Source organism: Perca flavescens, chromosome 17 (genome assembly GCF_004354835.1).
Source record: "Perca flavescens isolate YP-PL-M2 chromosome 17, PFLA_1.0, whole genome shotgun sequence".
Taxonomy (NCBI): domain Eukaryota; kingdom Metazoa; phylum Chordata; class Actinopteri; order Perciformes; family Percidae; genus Perca; species Perca flavescens.
This window is the reverse complement of record NC_041347.1, coordinates 26,619,754-26,633,804: the sequence shown is the minus strand read 5'-3', so window position 1 is coordinate 26,633,804 and position 14,051 is coordinate 26,619,754. Positions and strand designations below refer to the sequence as shown.

The window sequence follows — 14,051 nt, the reverse complement described above, 5'->3', positions numbered from 1 at the left end:
TGCTCTGCAGCAGTCCATTAAAAGATGCTGTTGAGTCTCATCATCGTTGCAGTGAATCATTGGGCATTTTTGTTGTTGTTACATAGCAACCCCAAAAAAACAACAGCTCTAACAGGAAGTCTGTTTACGGACATCAGCCATCTCACACATGATCTCACATCGCGAATGCTCTCTGAAAGGTTCTTATTTTTATTTTTTTTATTCAAAAGCTGGGTATAACCCGAACTTACCTACCTCAAATGTTGTGGGCGGCATAGTCTTTATATATATCTATGGTGGGCGGGGCTAAGTTCGGCTGGCATCCAGGCTAGCTAAGTACTTACAGCGCCTTGAAACGGAACATAGTGAGAGGTCTTTACTTCTTCCATATCCCAGTTAATACTTAGGGAGAATGGTGACAGAGGATGGAGAGACAAGCTGCGGCACAAGAAATAGACAAGAGGTGACGAGAAGGCAAAGTGAATGAGTGTTGGTAAATAAAAAGCTGGCACTTTGTATTCTTAGCTAACGTTAGCTGTTAGCCACGTTTAAATAGCACGTCAACGTTTGCTTTTGACAGATAGCTAGCGTTAGATACCGGGCTACACTAGCTAGCCGGTGTTAATGTAACGTTAATGTTAAGCTGGCTGGAGAAAATGGCAGGACATCAGTGGTTGTTTCTGCTTTCCCGACTATATCACAAAGCCAAATAAATACCTTAATCTGTTGTGTAATAATACTTTTTAGGGATGTTTCAGTCAGCGTTGTAATGCTGTTTTTGTGGGTTTAACTGTTGAAGGTTTAATACAGGTAACGTTACTAATCCATGATCCTGAAGTGGCTGCAGGTCTGAAATGTTCATCCCTAGTAGCACAAAGCTGCGGATAATGTTCCAGTATCAGCTTACTGCCTGCGGCCAGCACTGGCCACTTTTTCCACTCCGGGATCAGCGCCCGAAGTGGAGTCAGAAAGCTGGCAATATCTCAAAAACATTGTCAACATTTGACAATATTTTAAGAGACACAAAAAGAGAACGTTCGAACATCTGAGTGCAATAGATTTACAAATAAAGTGCAGATTTTTTAAGCTTCTACTTTGCGGAACAATCATGTTTGAAGGTTCCTCTATTTTAACGGTCTGCTGAATGTCTGAAATGAACCAATACCACTAACGTTAGTGCCTCACATATAAATCAGTACAAATAACTGATACGTTCGTGCATTGTGCGAGTATTGTCTCTGATGCATGGGGGTTTGACATTTTGAATTATGATGATGATTAAGTTTTGTATAGCAACCATCAAAACCAACATTACAAAGTGCTTCTCATTAAAGAGGAATGGAAACTGCAAACCTGAATGATACATACATAATAACATGCATGATAGTATATAAAACATAATAATAATAATGAAGCAGTGGACCCAGTGTATTAATGCCTTAAAAGTAATAAGTAAGATCCCAAAACCAAAGCCAAAACAAATAGGCAACTAATGTAAGGGTGCTTAAACTGTCAATGTGCAGTACGATGTCAATTGAGGTGGTCTTGAGGGTCTGTGCAGGCAAGGGGATGAGCTGCTTACACTCCGTCTGCATGCATGGCAAGGAGATGCCAATCTCACCATTGTACAACTGCTCTCAAAGAAAGGCCAAAAGACAAGGTTGCCCTACCGACAACACCACCGTACATTAACTTTCATAGTTGGCTCAATCCATCAGTCTCGGAAAATATCTTGTGCTGAGCAATTGCCGTCATCAACACACTGAAACAATGTTGTCTGATTCTCAGGAAGCTGTTTTTCACGATGCTCTCCTGCTCTTTTCACTTTCCCTCTCCCAGGTGCATGAGGCCTTCAGGTGCTGCTAGGAGAACCCATGGAGCCGGACATCATACCCTTGCACCCCTCCTCCCCCCCTCCACTGGATGATGACGATGGTGATGGGGAGGCGGGGTCAGAGGAGGACGAATTTGGGGATTTTGGGGGGTTCTCTGTCGAGGTGTCCTGCTCGCCTCTTGGCTTTATTGATTCTACAGATTCGCCATCCAGCCTCAGGCAGCCTTCTACCACCACAAAGCCAGCCACACATCAGCCCAACTGTAGCTTGAATAACCCAGTTGAACAGTCCCAACCCACATCCACTGTGGACTCGGGGTCCGGCAGGGGCAACATTTACGTGGAAGGTCAGGATTGTAATGCAGAATCATGTGTGCACCTCACAAATGGTTACTCTGAAAGAGACCACAACTCTGGGACCCACATAGCGTCTGCAGTGGGTGCATGCTCTCCCATGGAAGAAACAGGGTTTGCTGATTTTACTGTGTTTACAGAGCAGGCAGCACATCCCTGGTGCTGTGGCTTCTCTCCCATAGGCAGCAAAGAGCAATGGGATAGCAGAGGGGATGGGACAAACTCTTCCAACAGCTTGGGTGAACAAATCTGTTATCCAGGACAGGAGGTTGTTATGGACTCTGAGCCCAGATCCCAATGTGCATGCAAGGCAAAAGAAAACGTTTGCACTAAGGTCAAGCACTGTGACAAAAGAGATGCAGCACTCGTGCAACCATCTCAGGACCACCATCAGCCTCAGGAAGCTGCAGCAGCAGCTTTGGATTTTCCACCCGAAGAAACTCATTATGGGGAGGAGGAGTTAGGCAAGCCTGGAGACGGCCTGGAGAGGGAAAAGAGGCATAGTTTCAATTCTTTACAATCCACAGGGGTGCAGGAGGATGGAGTGTCAGACGAAGATGGAGAAGATCGGGTAAAGAGCACTTCTACTGTCCCCCAAACATTTAGTGTGTATGAGTCTGCTTCAGAGGACCTGGCGTCCTTCTCTGATGATTTATCATTTGAGGGTCCTTCTGCGGACTTGGAACCAAATGTTTCATCTCTTGTTTCACCGGAGGATCAGACTGACTGGGACCAGACTGATGATGATGATGATGATGAGGAAGAAGAACTGGGAAATAACAGGCATTCTGACTGCTTTTTCACCAACAGCATGGCAAATCTCAGACAGTCTAAGGCAGAGGAGGGTTTTCATTATTGCAACCCATCTGCGACTCAGGAAACTTCTGCTACCTCCAACCAGTCACAACCTGGAACACATACAGAAGACGAATTTGCAGACTTTGAAGACTGTAGTTTTGAGCATCACAGGGACCAAGGGCGTGTGCAAAGTGCAGACGCAGTGGTGCAGAGTCTAGGAAAGCTCCCACCGAGTGACAGCTTTGCTGATTTCTGCTCAGCGCCCACACTGGAGGATGGAGAGGGGTCGTGGCCGGAGTTCAAGGACCAGAGGGCTCAGGAGGAGGGAAAAACTTGGACGCAGTTCAGAGAGCCAGTCAGCAGCCTGCAGACTGATGGGGACACTGAGGAGGAGCAGGACAGGGCAGGGCAATATAGGGTTTCCAGGAGGAACAGCTGTCAGGTGGGAGACATTTCCCTAAAAAACGGCATTATTGTTGTTGCTCTTTATGATGATAATTAAAGGCCACAGATAATAATTTTGTTGTTGGCCAGAAGTTGTTTTCAGCAAATGTATTTTTTCAGGGCTTGTCTTGGATTATGTTTTTCTTTTTCTGTCATTATTTAGTTTTCTTATTTATCACATGCTGGACAGAGTTTTTAAAGGTCCCATGGCATGAAAATTTCACTTTATGAGGTTTCTTAACATTAATATGCATTCCCCCAGCCTGCCTATGGTCCCCCAGTGGCTAGAAATGGTGTTAGGTGTAAAACGAGCCCTGGGTATCCTGCTCTGCCTTTGAGAAAATGAAAGCTCAGATGGGCCGATCTGGAATCTTCTCCTTATGAGGTCATAAGGAGCAAGGTTACCTCCCCTTTCTCTGCTTTGCCCGCCCAAAGAATTTGGCCCACCCATGAGAGAGAGAGACATCATGGCTTTCAAACGAGCAAAGTGGCAGTTGGTCAAGGCCACACCCCCACCCTCCACCTTGCCCCTCCCACTCTCCTCCTCAATAGCTACAGACACAGAAATGGCACATACTAAGGAAAGCTCATTGTGGGACTGGCTCTAGTGGCTGTAGTTCTGCACCATGGCTGAATTTCGGGAAAGAGACTTCAGATACAGTATTAGGGGACCACTAAGGTCTATATAAAAGTATCCAAAGAGCACCATGTCATGGGACCTTTTAAGTGCTTCACAGGCAATTCAAAAATATATTTTATAGACAGTAAAAGCTTAATATCAAAGGAAAGTTTATCACATATTTTGAACATTTGATTCAAAAAAGAAAAAGAAAAAGCCTCTCCCTTTTTTTTTTTTTTTTTTTTTTAGGTGTCTCTGTCCTGCCGTGTCCAGCAGCTTCTCCTGGCCAGTTTTCCAGAGGTAGCGGTCCCAGCGGTGGAAGGTGGGGAGGAGGGGCTCAGCCTCGGTGCTCTGCTTCACGCCGGACATCTCCCTGAGAGTGAGGAGGAGGAGGAGGAGGAGGAGGAGGAGGAGATACCCAAACTCTGTCCCAGATCTCAGCGGTGAGGACTCCCTGCCGATGATGGTTGATATGTTGACAGTCTGTGACGTTTTCAGGATGCTGCAGTTTTCCCTTTCTCCCTTTTTTTAAACAAAAATATATATAGTCTTTGAATACACCAAAGTGCTGCTTTTTCATTTTCTTACCCTTTCTCAGGATTCGGCGCGGGGTGTGGTGGCCACACCAGGACCTCCACGATGCAGTCGGCCTCCAGTTTCAGTGGGGAGGTTCCCACGCAAATAGGACTCTGCTCAGGTGCCTTGGTGTGGAGACGAGGAACATTGTGAGTTTGGCAAAACGTAACAAATACGGTTTATCTGTGATCCAAACGGCATCTTCACCAGTAACTGAATAAACACGCTAATACTACAACATCAAAGGGCAATGTCCCCCATAGTGCGTTTCAGGCCAGGTCAATGACTCACAGTATCTTATGTATATCTAAAAATATAGAAATTCAGTTTAGTTACAAGCTGTTACACTCCTATTTCCTTCATTCATGTTTTATTTTAATGCTGTTTTCCTTTTATGTGTCTTTACCTTGTGAAAGGTGTTCATTGGCATGAAGAAGCAGCCAGTGGCTGTGCCTGCCTTTGCATCCAGCCTGGTGAGCAGCATTGTAATGGTGTAAGAGCAGCGGTGTCAGTGGTCATTACCATTGACAGTCCATGTTTCTTACCTTGTTTTCTTTCTTTTTTTTTCATTTCCATCCCATTTTTACCACTCATCAGGGAATGCTAGAGCCCACCAAAGACTCTGTGCCAGCTGTCTGTTCTCCAGGACACACAGCAGTCACAACACTAGCACCTCCAGGGCCCCGGGACACACCGGACCCCTCAACAGATTCAATGCCGGTAAATTTGTCTTTTTGATTTGAGTTGATTTACTGCAGCTGTACATAAAGCTATAGTGCGTAGTTTCTGTCGCCCCCATGAGGAATTCTAAGTAATGACAACATCACTGTCGGCGCGTCCACATGATACAAGCCTTCCGTGATCGCGCACAGCCCCCCTACCTCCTCCACGCAGCTGCTGGTAGCCAAGGAGGACACGGATGATTAAAAAAAACATGATGGACTCTTCAGAAGAAGAAATCATCTTCACTCGAGTTTCTGCGCGGGAAAGTCGCCAGACGCCACAATCTTCTGAACATGGCCATACTGAGAAATCCAGAGAGAGTTGTGTGGAGCTGATAGTCTTAATTAGCTTTGTAGCAACTCATTTGGCAACGGCTTGAATGTAACGGACGTTCGTTAATATCCAAAAGTTACGCACTAAAGTCTAAAAGAGCAAGAGACTAGATGACGACACATGCAACTGCTACGTGGGAAACAGCCACCACTAGATATTACTAAAGACATGTATTTTACTGCTCACACCATTAACCTTGCTCCACTGTTGCATTCTGATAAGTGACAGTTTTAAATGCTGTTTACTTTTCTCTGTGTAGGAGGCGCTGCCTTCCAGCCATCTGGACTGGAGCAGCCGTGGCCTTAGCAGCTCTCAGGACGGTACGTCCCCTCGCCGAGCCCCTCACTTCTGGGGCTGGAAGTAGACTACAGTATCAGCCGCCTCCTGCGTGGCTAAGCCTAAACCTTTGACTTTCCTCTGGGCTCCTCTGGACTCCTCCTCACTTCCTCCAGGGCATGTTCTGCTTCTTTTCATTTCCGCTGTGTTTCCCCTTTATTCACTCAGCAGTATTGGGTGACCACAACATTTTTGTGATTTGAATGAATTTCCACTCGTGAATAACACAGATAGACCCGGTGTTCAAAAATCACGTTTTTGTCATTATAGTTTGTCCAAACTTGAAAACTAACCGAGTATGTAACATCCAACAGACCCAAAACTGGGACTCAAGTAAGCGAGAGGTGAAACCAAACAGAAGAATGACCCCAACAGTTACAGGGGAAACACTGTACTGGCTTCCCTTTTCTCCCTCCCTTCAACTACTCTAATTTGTCATCTTCAGCTGCTGCCACCTTTTACAAAGAATTTATCAGTCTCAGTTGTTATGGGGAAACCGGGTATGGTTAAAGGCTACTGAAAACTAAAGTGAAGTCTACTGAAACGAGATGTGCATTACTGTTATTGTACTTGATGATTCTGAAGTTGTCGTTTTTTAAACTACAACACAAAACATCTGAGGGTAATATGCTAAATTAATGTCACATTTGCAGAGAACACATGGAACCCGTCATAATGTGTACCATGTTGATTTACCAGATGGGTCTGTTCTAAGGACCATTTTAATTTCATGTATTGGTGGCCACAGCTAACTCTTCCAGTATTAATACCGTGGTTTATCTTTTGACCAGTGCTGTAAGCACTTTAGACTTAGCCTATAAATCTGACCGCATTATCCAATATTTGGCTTTATTTGACACTGAAGTGTCTTTAGTTTTTTTAATGGAAACTATTTATGTGTTCACATTAGCTTGTAAAGTGTTTCTGTTAGAACTCTTTTGGTGGAGAAATCCATCAAAAAATGTTAAAAAAAAGAAAGAAACCAACAGGTATTAGTCATTATTTGCTCAGGAACAAATGTGATTTAATAAGAATCCGATTTAGTACGGTCATGTTTAGATCAGTATTTACCATAGACTGTTAAAATGAATGGACAGCGCATGTGTGACGTCACCCATTGGTTTGTGGAGATCTGCTATGAGTGAGTTTGCCGTTACGGGCGCAGCCATCCTGGTTGCGGGTGTGACGATTTTAAACGAGAGGGAGGAGTGAGGGAGGAGCTGCTTACACTCTACGTTACGTTACACACTTTCACTGGCCATCGCATCATAGCCACGCCCTAAAACACCCCCTGCTTTATCGCCGATTTTAAAATCAACGAGACCATAATTTAAAAAATTAACATCATTCTGTATTGCAGAAGATTTAAAACTAGCGATTGAGACCATAAACTCATTATGAAAATGTTTACTGAGGTAATAAATCAAGTGAGAAGTGGGTCACTTTCTCATAGACTTCTCCAGAAACCGACCTCCTTTGGCAACCGCACGTGTCGCCCCCTGCTGGAATTCAGATAGAATGCAGGTTTAAGGCACTTCCGCATTTGCAGCTCTTCGCCGAATAACAGTCTATGGTATTTACACAGAAAGGATGTGTTTCTAATTCCTCGTAAAACTTCCAAAAATGTTATGTCGCAGCGATTATGTTATGAGTGAAATGACTGTATACAGGGAGTGTTCTCTGGTATATTAAATATAATTCATGGAGGCGATAAAGCTTCATATATGGATTCGTCAGCTAATGACAAATGACCAAGGAGCCTAGCTTGCGTTCGGTGTCCTAGTGAATTTTTATAGGAAGTGTTTAAAGTTTGAATTTCAGGACAGTGATAGACAACAATCTTTGTCACACAACCTGTTTTGCTGCTGCGTGTTTCTTAAGTGGGTAAACACAAAAGTATAAAGAAAGAAGACGTATAAAGAAAGGCTTTGTTGCATAACCATTGCTCATAAACATAAGTGACTAACTTAAAGAGGCAAAAAAATCAAGGAGTGGTAAAAGTCACTCTTTTTCTATAGGCTGTAGGAACTGTTTGCTTGACTTGTCAGCTCCATGTTTGGTGTTCCACTGTTGATTCGTCAGCATGCTGACATGTTTGATTTTCAGCTCTGGTCTGCAGCATGCAAGCTGTCAGAGCTGATAAACATATTTCATTCATTTTACCAGTAATTTCCTAGAAGACACTGAGTTGAGATCACAGACAACGTTTATATGGGTTAAAAAATGGGCTTTTTGCCCATTCTGTTTTCGTGTTTGACAAGATTGTTTCTGACAAAGTTGCAGTGATCAGATGTCAATTGTAATAGTAAAGTATGGACAGCAGAGGGCACTGTATTCTCTGTAGGTGGTGCTGAGCGCAGCAAAGAGGTCAAAACACACTTAATGTATTCACTGTACGAACAAATCCAAAGAATTTAAGTCATTTAAAGTCAAAACAATCAACCATGTATACAAAAAGATACACACTTCATATATTTAGAAATATTTGTTTGCAGTCTTATATTTATTTCTTAATTTCCATATTTTTTCATGTGGTTGGTTATATGAAATCTGTTTGATTTATTCTGTGATTAGGTTAAATGTGTGGGAGATTATTGTCATAATAGAAAGAATAACTACTGCTGTCACTTTATGCTGCGTCTATTGCTTTTTCCTTCTTTCTTTTTCCCACTCCCTGTGCACTGGCGCATAATACTTTATGCTGAATAGGATAAAGGAGTGTTTATTTCCAAAGCACTTCAGTTTAAAAAAAAAAAAATATTAAGTGAGATCTACTCAGTATTTCATTACCAATCAAAAGTGTTGCTACAACTGAAGTCACAGTATTTCATGATTGAGTTGTGCCTTTATGCCAGCAATAGTTTTTTTTAAAAGTACTTGGACTTTGGACCTACTTTGTTTTATTATTATTATTTCGTCAGATTTACTGCTCAAATCCAGATTTAATGCACTGCAATAATGACTTGTAGGAAATTCTTGTAAATGCTGAAATAAATCAGTCGATCCTTTCTGCTTGGTTTCACTTCTCTTCCCCTCAGCCTTCCTCTCTTGTTGGAGGTTGTGTCCATTTTCTTTCCTGTGGTTGAATGCAAAGTTGGGAGTAGTCAAACAGCTACGCAGCTTGCCGGGATGTAGTGTCAGGCAAAGGATGTCAAACAGTTTTCAAGTCCACGCTTTTAAAGGTGATGTCATTTTCAAGAGTCTAGGCTAGACAGCAAACATTGTCATTACAGCAAAATACTAGATGATGAAGATAAGAAAATGTTGAGCAATACAATATTAAAAAATCATTTTAGCATTTTAACAGATTAAAAGGTTTTTCAGATAACTGCAACCCTTCTGTTACCTGTTATGTAAGATGTTCTAATTTGACTTTCATAACCACAAAATCAGACTCAAATGTCTGATTTTTATGTTTGCATATAATTATAAGTCATACTTAAGAACTGACTTCAGCAGCTCTTTGTACCACTTGTCACCTGAGCGATGTGATTTCCATGTGAAGACGGTTTCAGTGACCTAGTTGCTGGGGGGGTGGCTTGGATACTTCATGGTGACGGGGTCTCTGAATGATGACAGAACAGCTTTGCATTGCTTTGTTTGCTGTGTCAGCCACTCTCTCACTCTCTTCCCACTGTCTCAGTAAAAGAAGCAATCATAGCTCTCCTTTTTATGAATAAGAAATCAAGCTAGCCCATCCTTCCTCACCCTGCAACAATCCTTACCCGCTGTCTCCCCTTGTCAGCACAGGCTGCTCTGCTCTCAACCTGGATTATTTTGGTCCTGAGGAGGAGCGCAGATCCTACTGCAGCAGCAGCAGCCGTAGCAACAGTCCTGCAGGTCAGCGTGTGAAACTGCAGAAATGTCGATTTTATTATCATTCATTCAAGGTTTACGGTTAAAGAAACAGCCATCAGAAAAAAAACAAGCAAGCCAGTATACAGTAATGTTGCTAGATTTAGCTCGTGCTGTGGGTGTGTAAGTCCTCTTGACGCTCACTGAGTTTTATGCGTTTGTTACGCACACTCGCATGAAAAGGAGTTGACCGTGAGCTGTACGAGTTGACCATCCGCAAACTGGAAACCGCCGCTAGAAGTAGCCACGTGGAGGACACCTTGAATCGCCTTATGTCCACTGCAGAGAAAACCAGCACTTCAGTCCGGTCAGCTCAGTTGCACTTTTGCATATTTTCATTCTTTTTTTAATCCTTTTCAAGCATTCATTCAATGAAACTTGGATCTAAATCATTCACAAGCTTCTCTTAATGTATTAATGATGCAACATCTCCTTGTCGTTAATGTCTTTAAATAGTGTTTGTGTGTGTGTGTGTGTGTGTGTGTGTGTGTGTGTTTTTTTCATCAGGAAACCTCAGCAGAATGAGGAGCTGAGTGCGGAGGCTGGCAGGCTGATCTCTGAACTGCCTAACCTGTCCTTCATGCAGGCCAAGGTCCTCATGTTCCCAAGCATCCTCCTACCCAAAGCCTGCTGTTCTCCATAACAGTGTTGTGTGATCTCCACACACGTTCAACCCTAACGTACTGTACGGCTCAAATGTGACCTGTTTTGACATTTGACAGCAGTAAAAACATCCTAAATGCTATTCTTTTAGCCTAAACTTTTATGACTTTTCCCAAAGTGACCCAAAATGCACAAACAGGAAAATATTGAAAACTGTTAGACTTATATACGGGTGTTACAAATTGTTGTACATTGAGGCTGTTCCTGGTCAAATTTGAAATGGACTTTCGATCCACCAGTGTACAGCAGGTGACATCAAGTGAAATGGTGGTTTTAAGGAATCTTGAATGTTACTAAATAAACCAGATTAAGATAAAACCCATCCATTCCCCGCCAACCAACAGAGCTCAAAAGAGGAGTTGGGGGGGTCATAAGACTATAAAGCTACCTGAGCTGCCATTTCAGTGATTGAGGTTATAGCCAGTGGTGAAAGAAGTATTCAGATCTAGGGCTGCACGATATGAGGAAAATATCTAATTATTTTGACTGATATTGCGATCGTAATATGATTCACAATATTGAAGGGAATGATCAAGTTCGTATCATTATTCTCATTTTCATTGACTAATATTAAATCTTAAAAACTTATAATGATTATAGTGTGATTTTTGCGAGGATCTGTACCAAACAAAGATTTTTTTCTTTAGTCTGTAGGATAGGAATTGTAGGCCGTGAAGTCTCTGCAGCACCACAATACTTCATTCAGAATGGTTTGACACATATTTTGCCTTTAACAAATATTGTGCCCCCTACCTCCCCCCCTGTGATTTGGATATTGCACTAGTCCATATTGCGATTTCGATAAAATTGCGATTAATTGTGCAGCCCTATTCATATCCTTTACTTAAGTAAAAGTACTAATACCACACTGTGAATAGACTCTGTTACAAATAAAAGTCCTGCAATGAAAATGTTAACTTAAGTAAAAGTATGTATGTATCATCAGGAAAATGTACTTAAAGTATTAAAAGTAAAAGTACTCAATGCAGAAAAATCCTCACATTTTAGAAACTGGAAACAATCAAAGCAGTTCTGTCAATCAACTAATAAGTGTTTAATGGTCTAATCATGTCAGCTGGACTTGTAGGCCTTTAAATTGTTGAGTAGTTTAATTTATAATAAAACATTGTATTTTATAAACTACATGTGTTTTAATTTCTAAAGTAACTAATTAATGTAATGAAGTAAAGTGTACAGTATTTCCCTCTGAAATGAACTTGAGTAAATTAACTTAGTTTACATTCCACCACTAGTTATGGCAGCGAGGTCATTGATCTGGTCTACCAAGATGAGCAAGCAGACAGTGATTTGAGTTAACCCTAACCCAGTGAGGACAGCATTTGATGCTTGTTAGGGTTATAAATAATGATAGAACAATCCCCAGAATGCTCTTGCCATTTTCACTTTTGATAAAATATTATCTAAATCATTAAGGCTCTTATGTTTTCATGTCTAAGGTAAAATATGACATGATATTGGGTGATTGTAGACTTTTTTTCTCCATAAACGAGTGGTGTTGAACCTAAAAGATACACTCTCCCCGCTCTCTGAAACATTAATTAAGGATTAAGCACCTGTGGTTCAAAATTTGGTGTAGACCATAGACCGTTAATATTAATGGACAACACATTCGGTTTGGCGAAGAGCTGCAAATGCGGAAGTGCCTTAAACCTGCATTCTATCTGAATTCCAGCAAGGGGAGACACGTGCGGTTGCCAAAGGAGGTCGGTTTCTGGAGAAGTCTATGAGAAAGTGACCCACTTCTCACTTGATTTATTACCTCAGTAAACATTTTCATAATGAGTTTATTGTCTCAATCGCTAGTTTTAAGTCTTCTGCAACACAGAATGATGTACATTTTTTAAATTATGGTCTCGTTGATTTTTAAATCGGCGATAAAGCAGGGGGTGTTTTAGGGCGTGGCTATGATGCGATGGCCAGTGAAAGTGTGTAACGTAACGTAGAGTGTAAGCAGCTCCTCCCTCACTCCTCCCTCTCGTTTAAAATCGTCACACCCGCAACCAGGATGGCTGCGCCCGTAACGGCAAACTCACTCATAGCAGATCTCCACAAACCAATGGGTGACGTCACACATGCGCTGTCCATTCATTTTAACAGTCTATGGTATAGACACTTATGAGTGTTCTTGGGCCTACCGTGCAGGTATACAATATTAAGAGTATGTAAGGGTTAACACACTGTATTTTATTTTGACTCAATCAATACATATCTTTTGTTGCATGTCATTTATTACTGTGTTTTTGGTGTGTCACTTTACTGCCTTGTTGGCTATGTGATGATTTAAGTTGATTGTGAAGGGCTTATAAAGAAACAGGAGGCATTGTGGACTCTAACAGTGAGTTCATCGTTGTGCTGGCTTGGCTATCTTCAGTCTTTAGCCTAAAAATTCAGTTCCGTCAGTCGAGAGGCAGAATCCCCCCACATGTATCAGCTCATGCGTTCATTTCAATTTACAATAATCTGCAATGTGGAAGAAAAGCAGGTCTGCCGTTTTAATCGTGTTTGTTTTACACCAAGTATTACTCTTCTTAAAGTCGTGTGTTGTGGTTTATTTTGATGAATTATAAACATGTCATCTTATTTGTCTTTTATTTTTTAAAAGGTAAATTATTATAGACAAATGTTATAACATACTTAAGTGATATGGGAGAAAGAATGTACTTTCTGCATGGTTTGATAAGACCTGAGGAAGTAAAGTGGCCTTCATGAAGATGCGTGAAAGAATATTTTTCTTTCATTGAAAATGTTCAAAGGTTGAGATTTCTTCTCATTTTATCATATGGTTGTCGATTGTTCTCTAGTAAAGCTGGTCATTTGGCTTTTGATTCACGTTTTAACCTGCTTTCTTCCCCACAACAATCAATAGTGTTCCACAATCTGCGTGAGCAAAAGTAAAAAATAAAACAACTGAACTGCTTCAGGATGCCTCTATTTCATCCCTACAACTCAATTATTTCAGCTGCAACACACATCTGTCTACAGTTTACACACCTTCATACATCTATTAATTAACTGATCAATTACTGAGGGTGTAGCATGTTCATCATCCTGCAAAAATCAAACTTGTCCTGTATACAATCTGAGTTTGAAAAACTAATTATTTTTAGTTTGCATGTTGCATCTGCTAATACTGTTCACTTATGGCCTAATATTACAAATCTTGAATGCATATACTGATCTATCTCTTCATTCAAATGGACAGAAATGCTTTGCATGATGATATATGCAACACTTTCCTAAAAATGCTGTAGATAATTTTTCAGTTTCCTATCAAGTGTTATATTAGGCTTTATCAAGTTATTTGTCAGAATCAGTAGGTAAATTGTTATAAGTAGCTCTTCACATACAATGAATTTGCCTGGGTGTTTGGTGCATAACAATAAACACAGTAAGAGAAAACTAAAATAAAAAATAAGTACTGCAAAAATTGCAAGATTATCCATTTTCTGCTTAATAATTTGTCCATGATACATGCTCTAAAGATCCAGACTGTTCTAGGGAGAAAGGATTTTACAT

At 41.3% G+C, this 14,051-nt stretch overlaps 1 protein-coding gene across 5 annotated transcripts; it reads left to right on the top strand.

Moving 5' to 3' along the window:
- Window positions 1-66: 66 nt before the first annotated feature.
- aftphb (aftiphilin b) lies at window positions 67-10,842 on the top strand. 5 transcript variants are annotated; one of them, XM_028604346.1, is made up of 10 exons: window positions 67-179; window positions 1,819-3,407; window positions 4,278-4,471; window positions 4,627-4,753; window positions 5,021-5,077; window positions 5,202-5,324; window positions 5,920-5,980; window positions 9,747-9,836; window positions 10,035-10,158; window positions 10,359-10,842. In XM_028604346.1, the coding sequence occupies exons 2-10, from the start codon at window positions 1,854-1,856 to the stop codon at window positions 10,492-10,494; spliced, it is 2,466 nt and encodes an 821-aa protein (XP_028460147.1). In that variant the 5' UTR covers window positions 67-179; window positions 1,819-1,853; the 3' UTR covers window positions 10,495-10,842. The 5 variants fall into 5 exon arrangements, with proteins under 5 accessions (XP_028460147.1, XP_028460146.1, XP_028460148.1 ...); XM_028604345.1 differs by lacking the exon at window positions 67-179 and adding an exon at window positions 316-442; XM_028604347.1 differs by lacking the exon at window positions 67-179 and adding an exon at window positions 316-458.
- The last annotated feature ends 3,209 nt before the right edge of the window (window positions 10,843-14,051 follow it).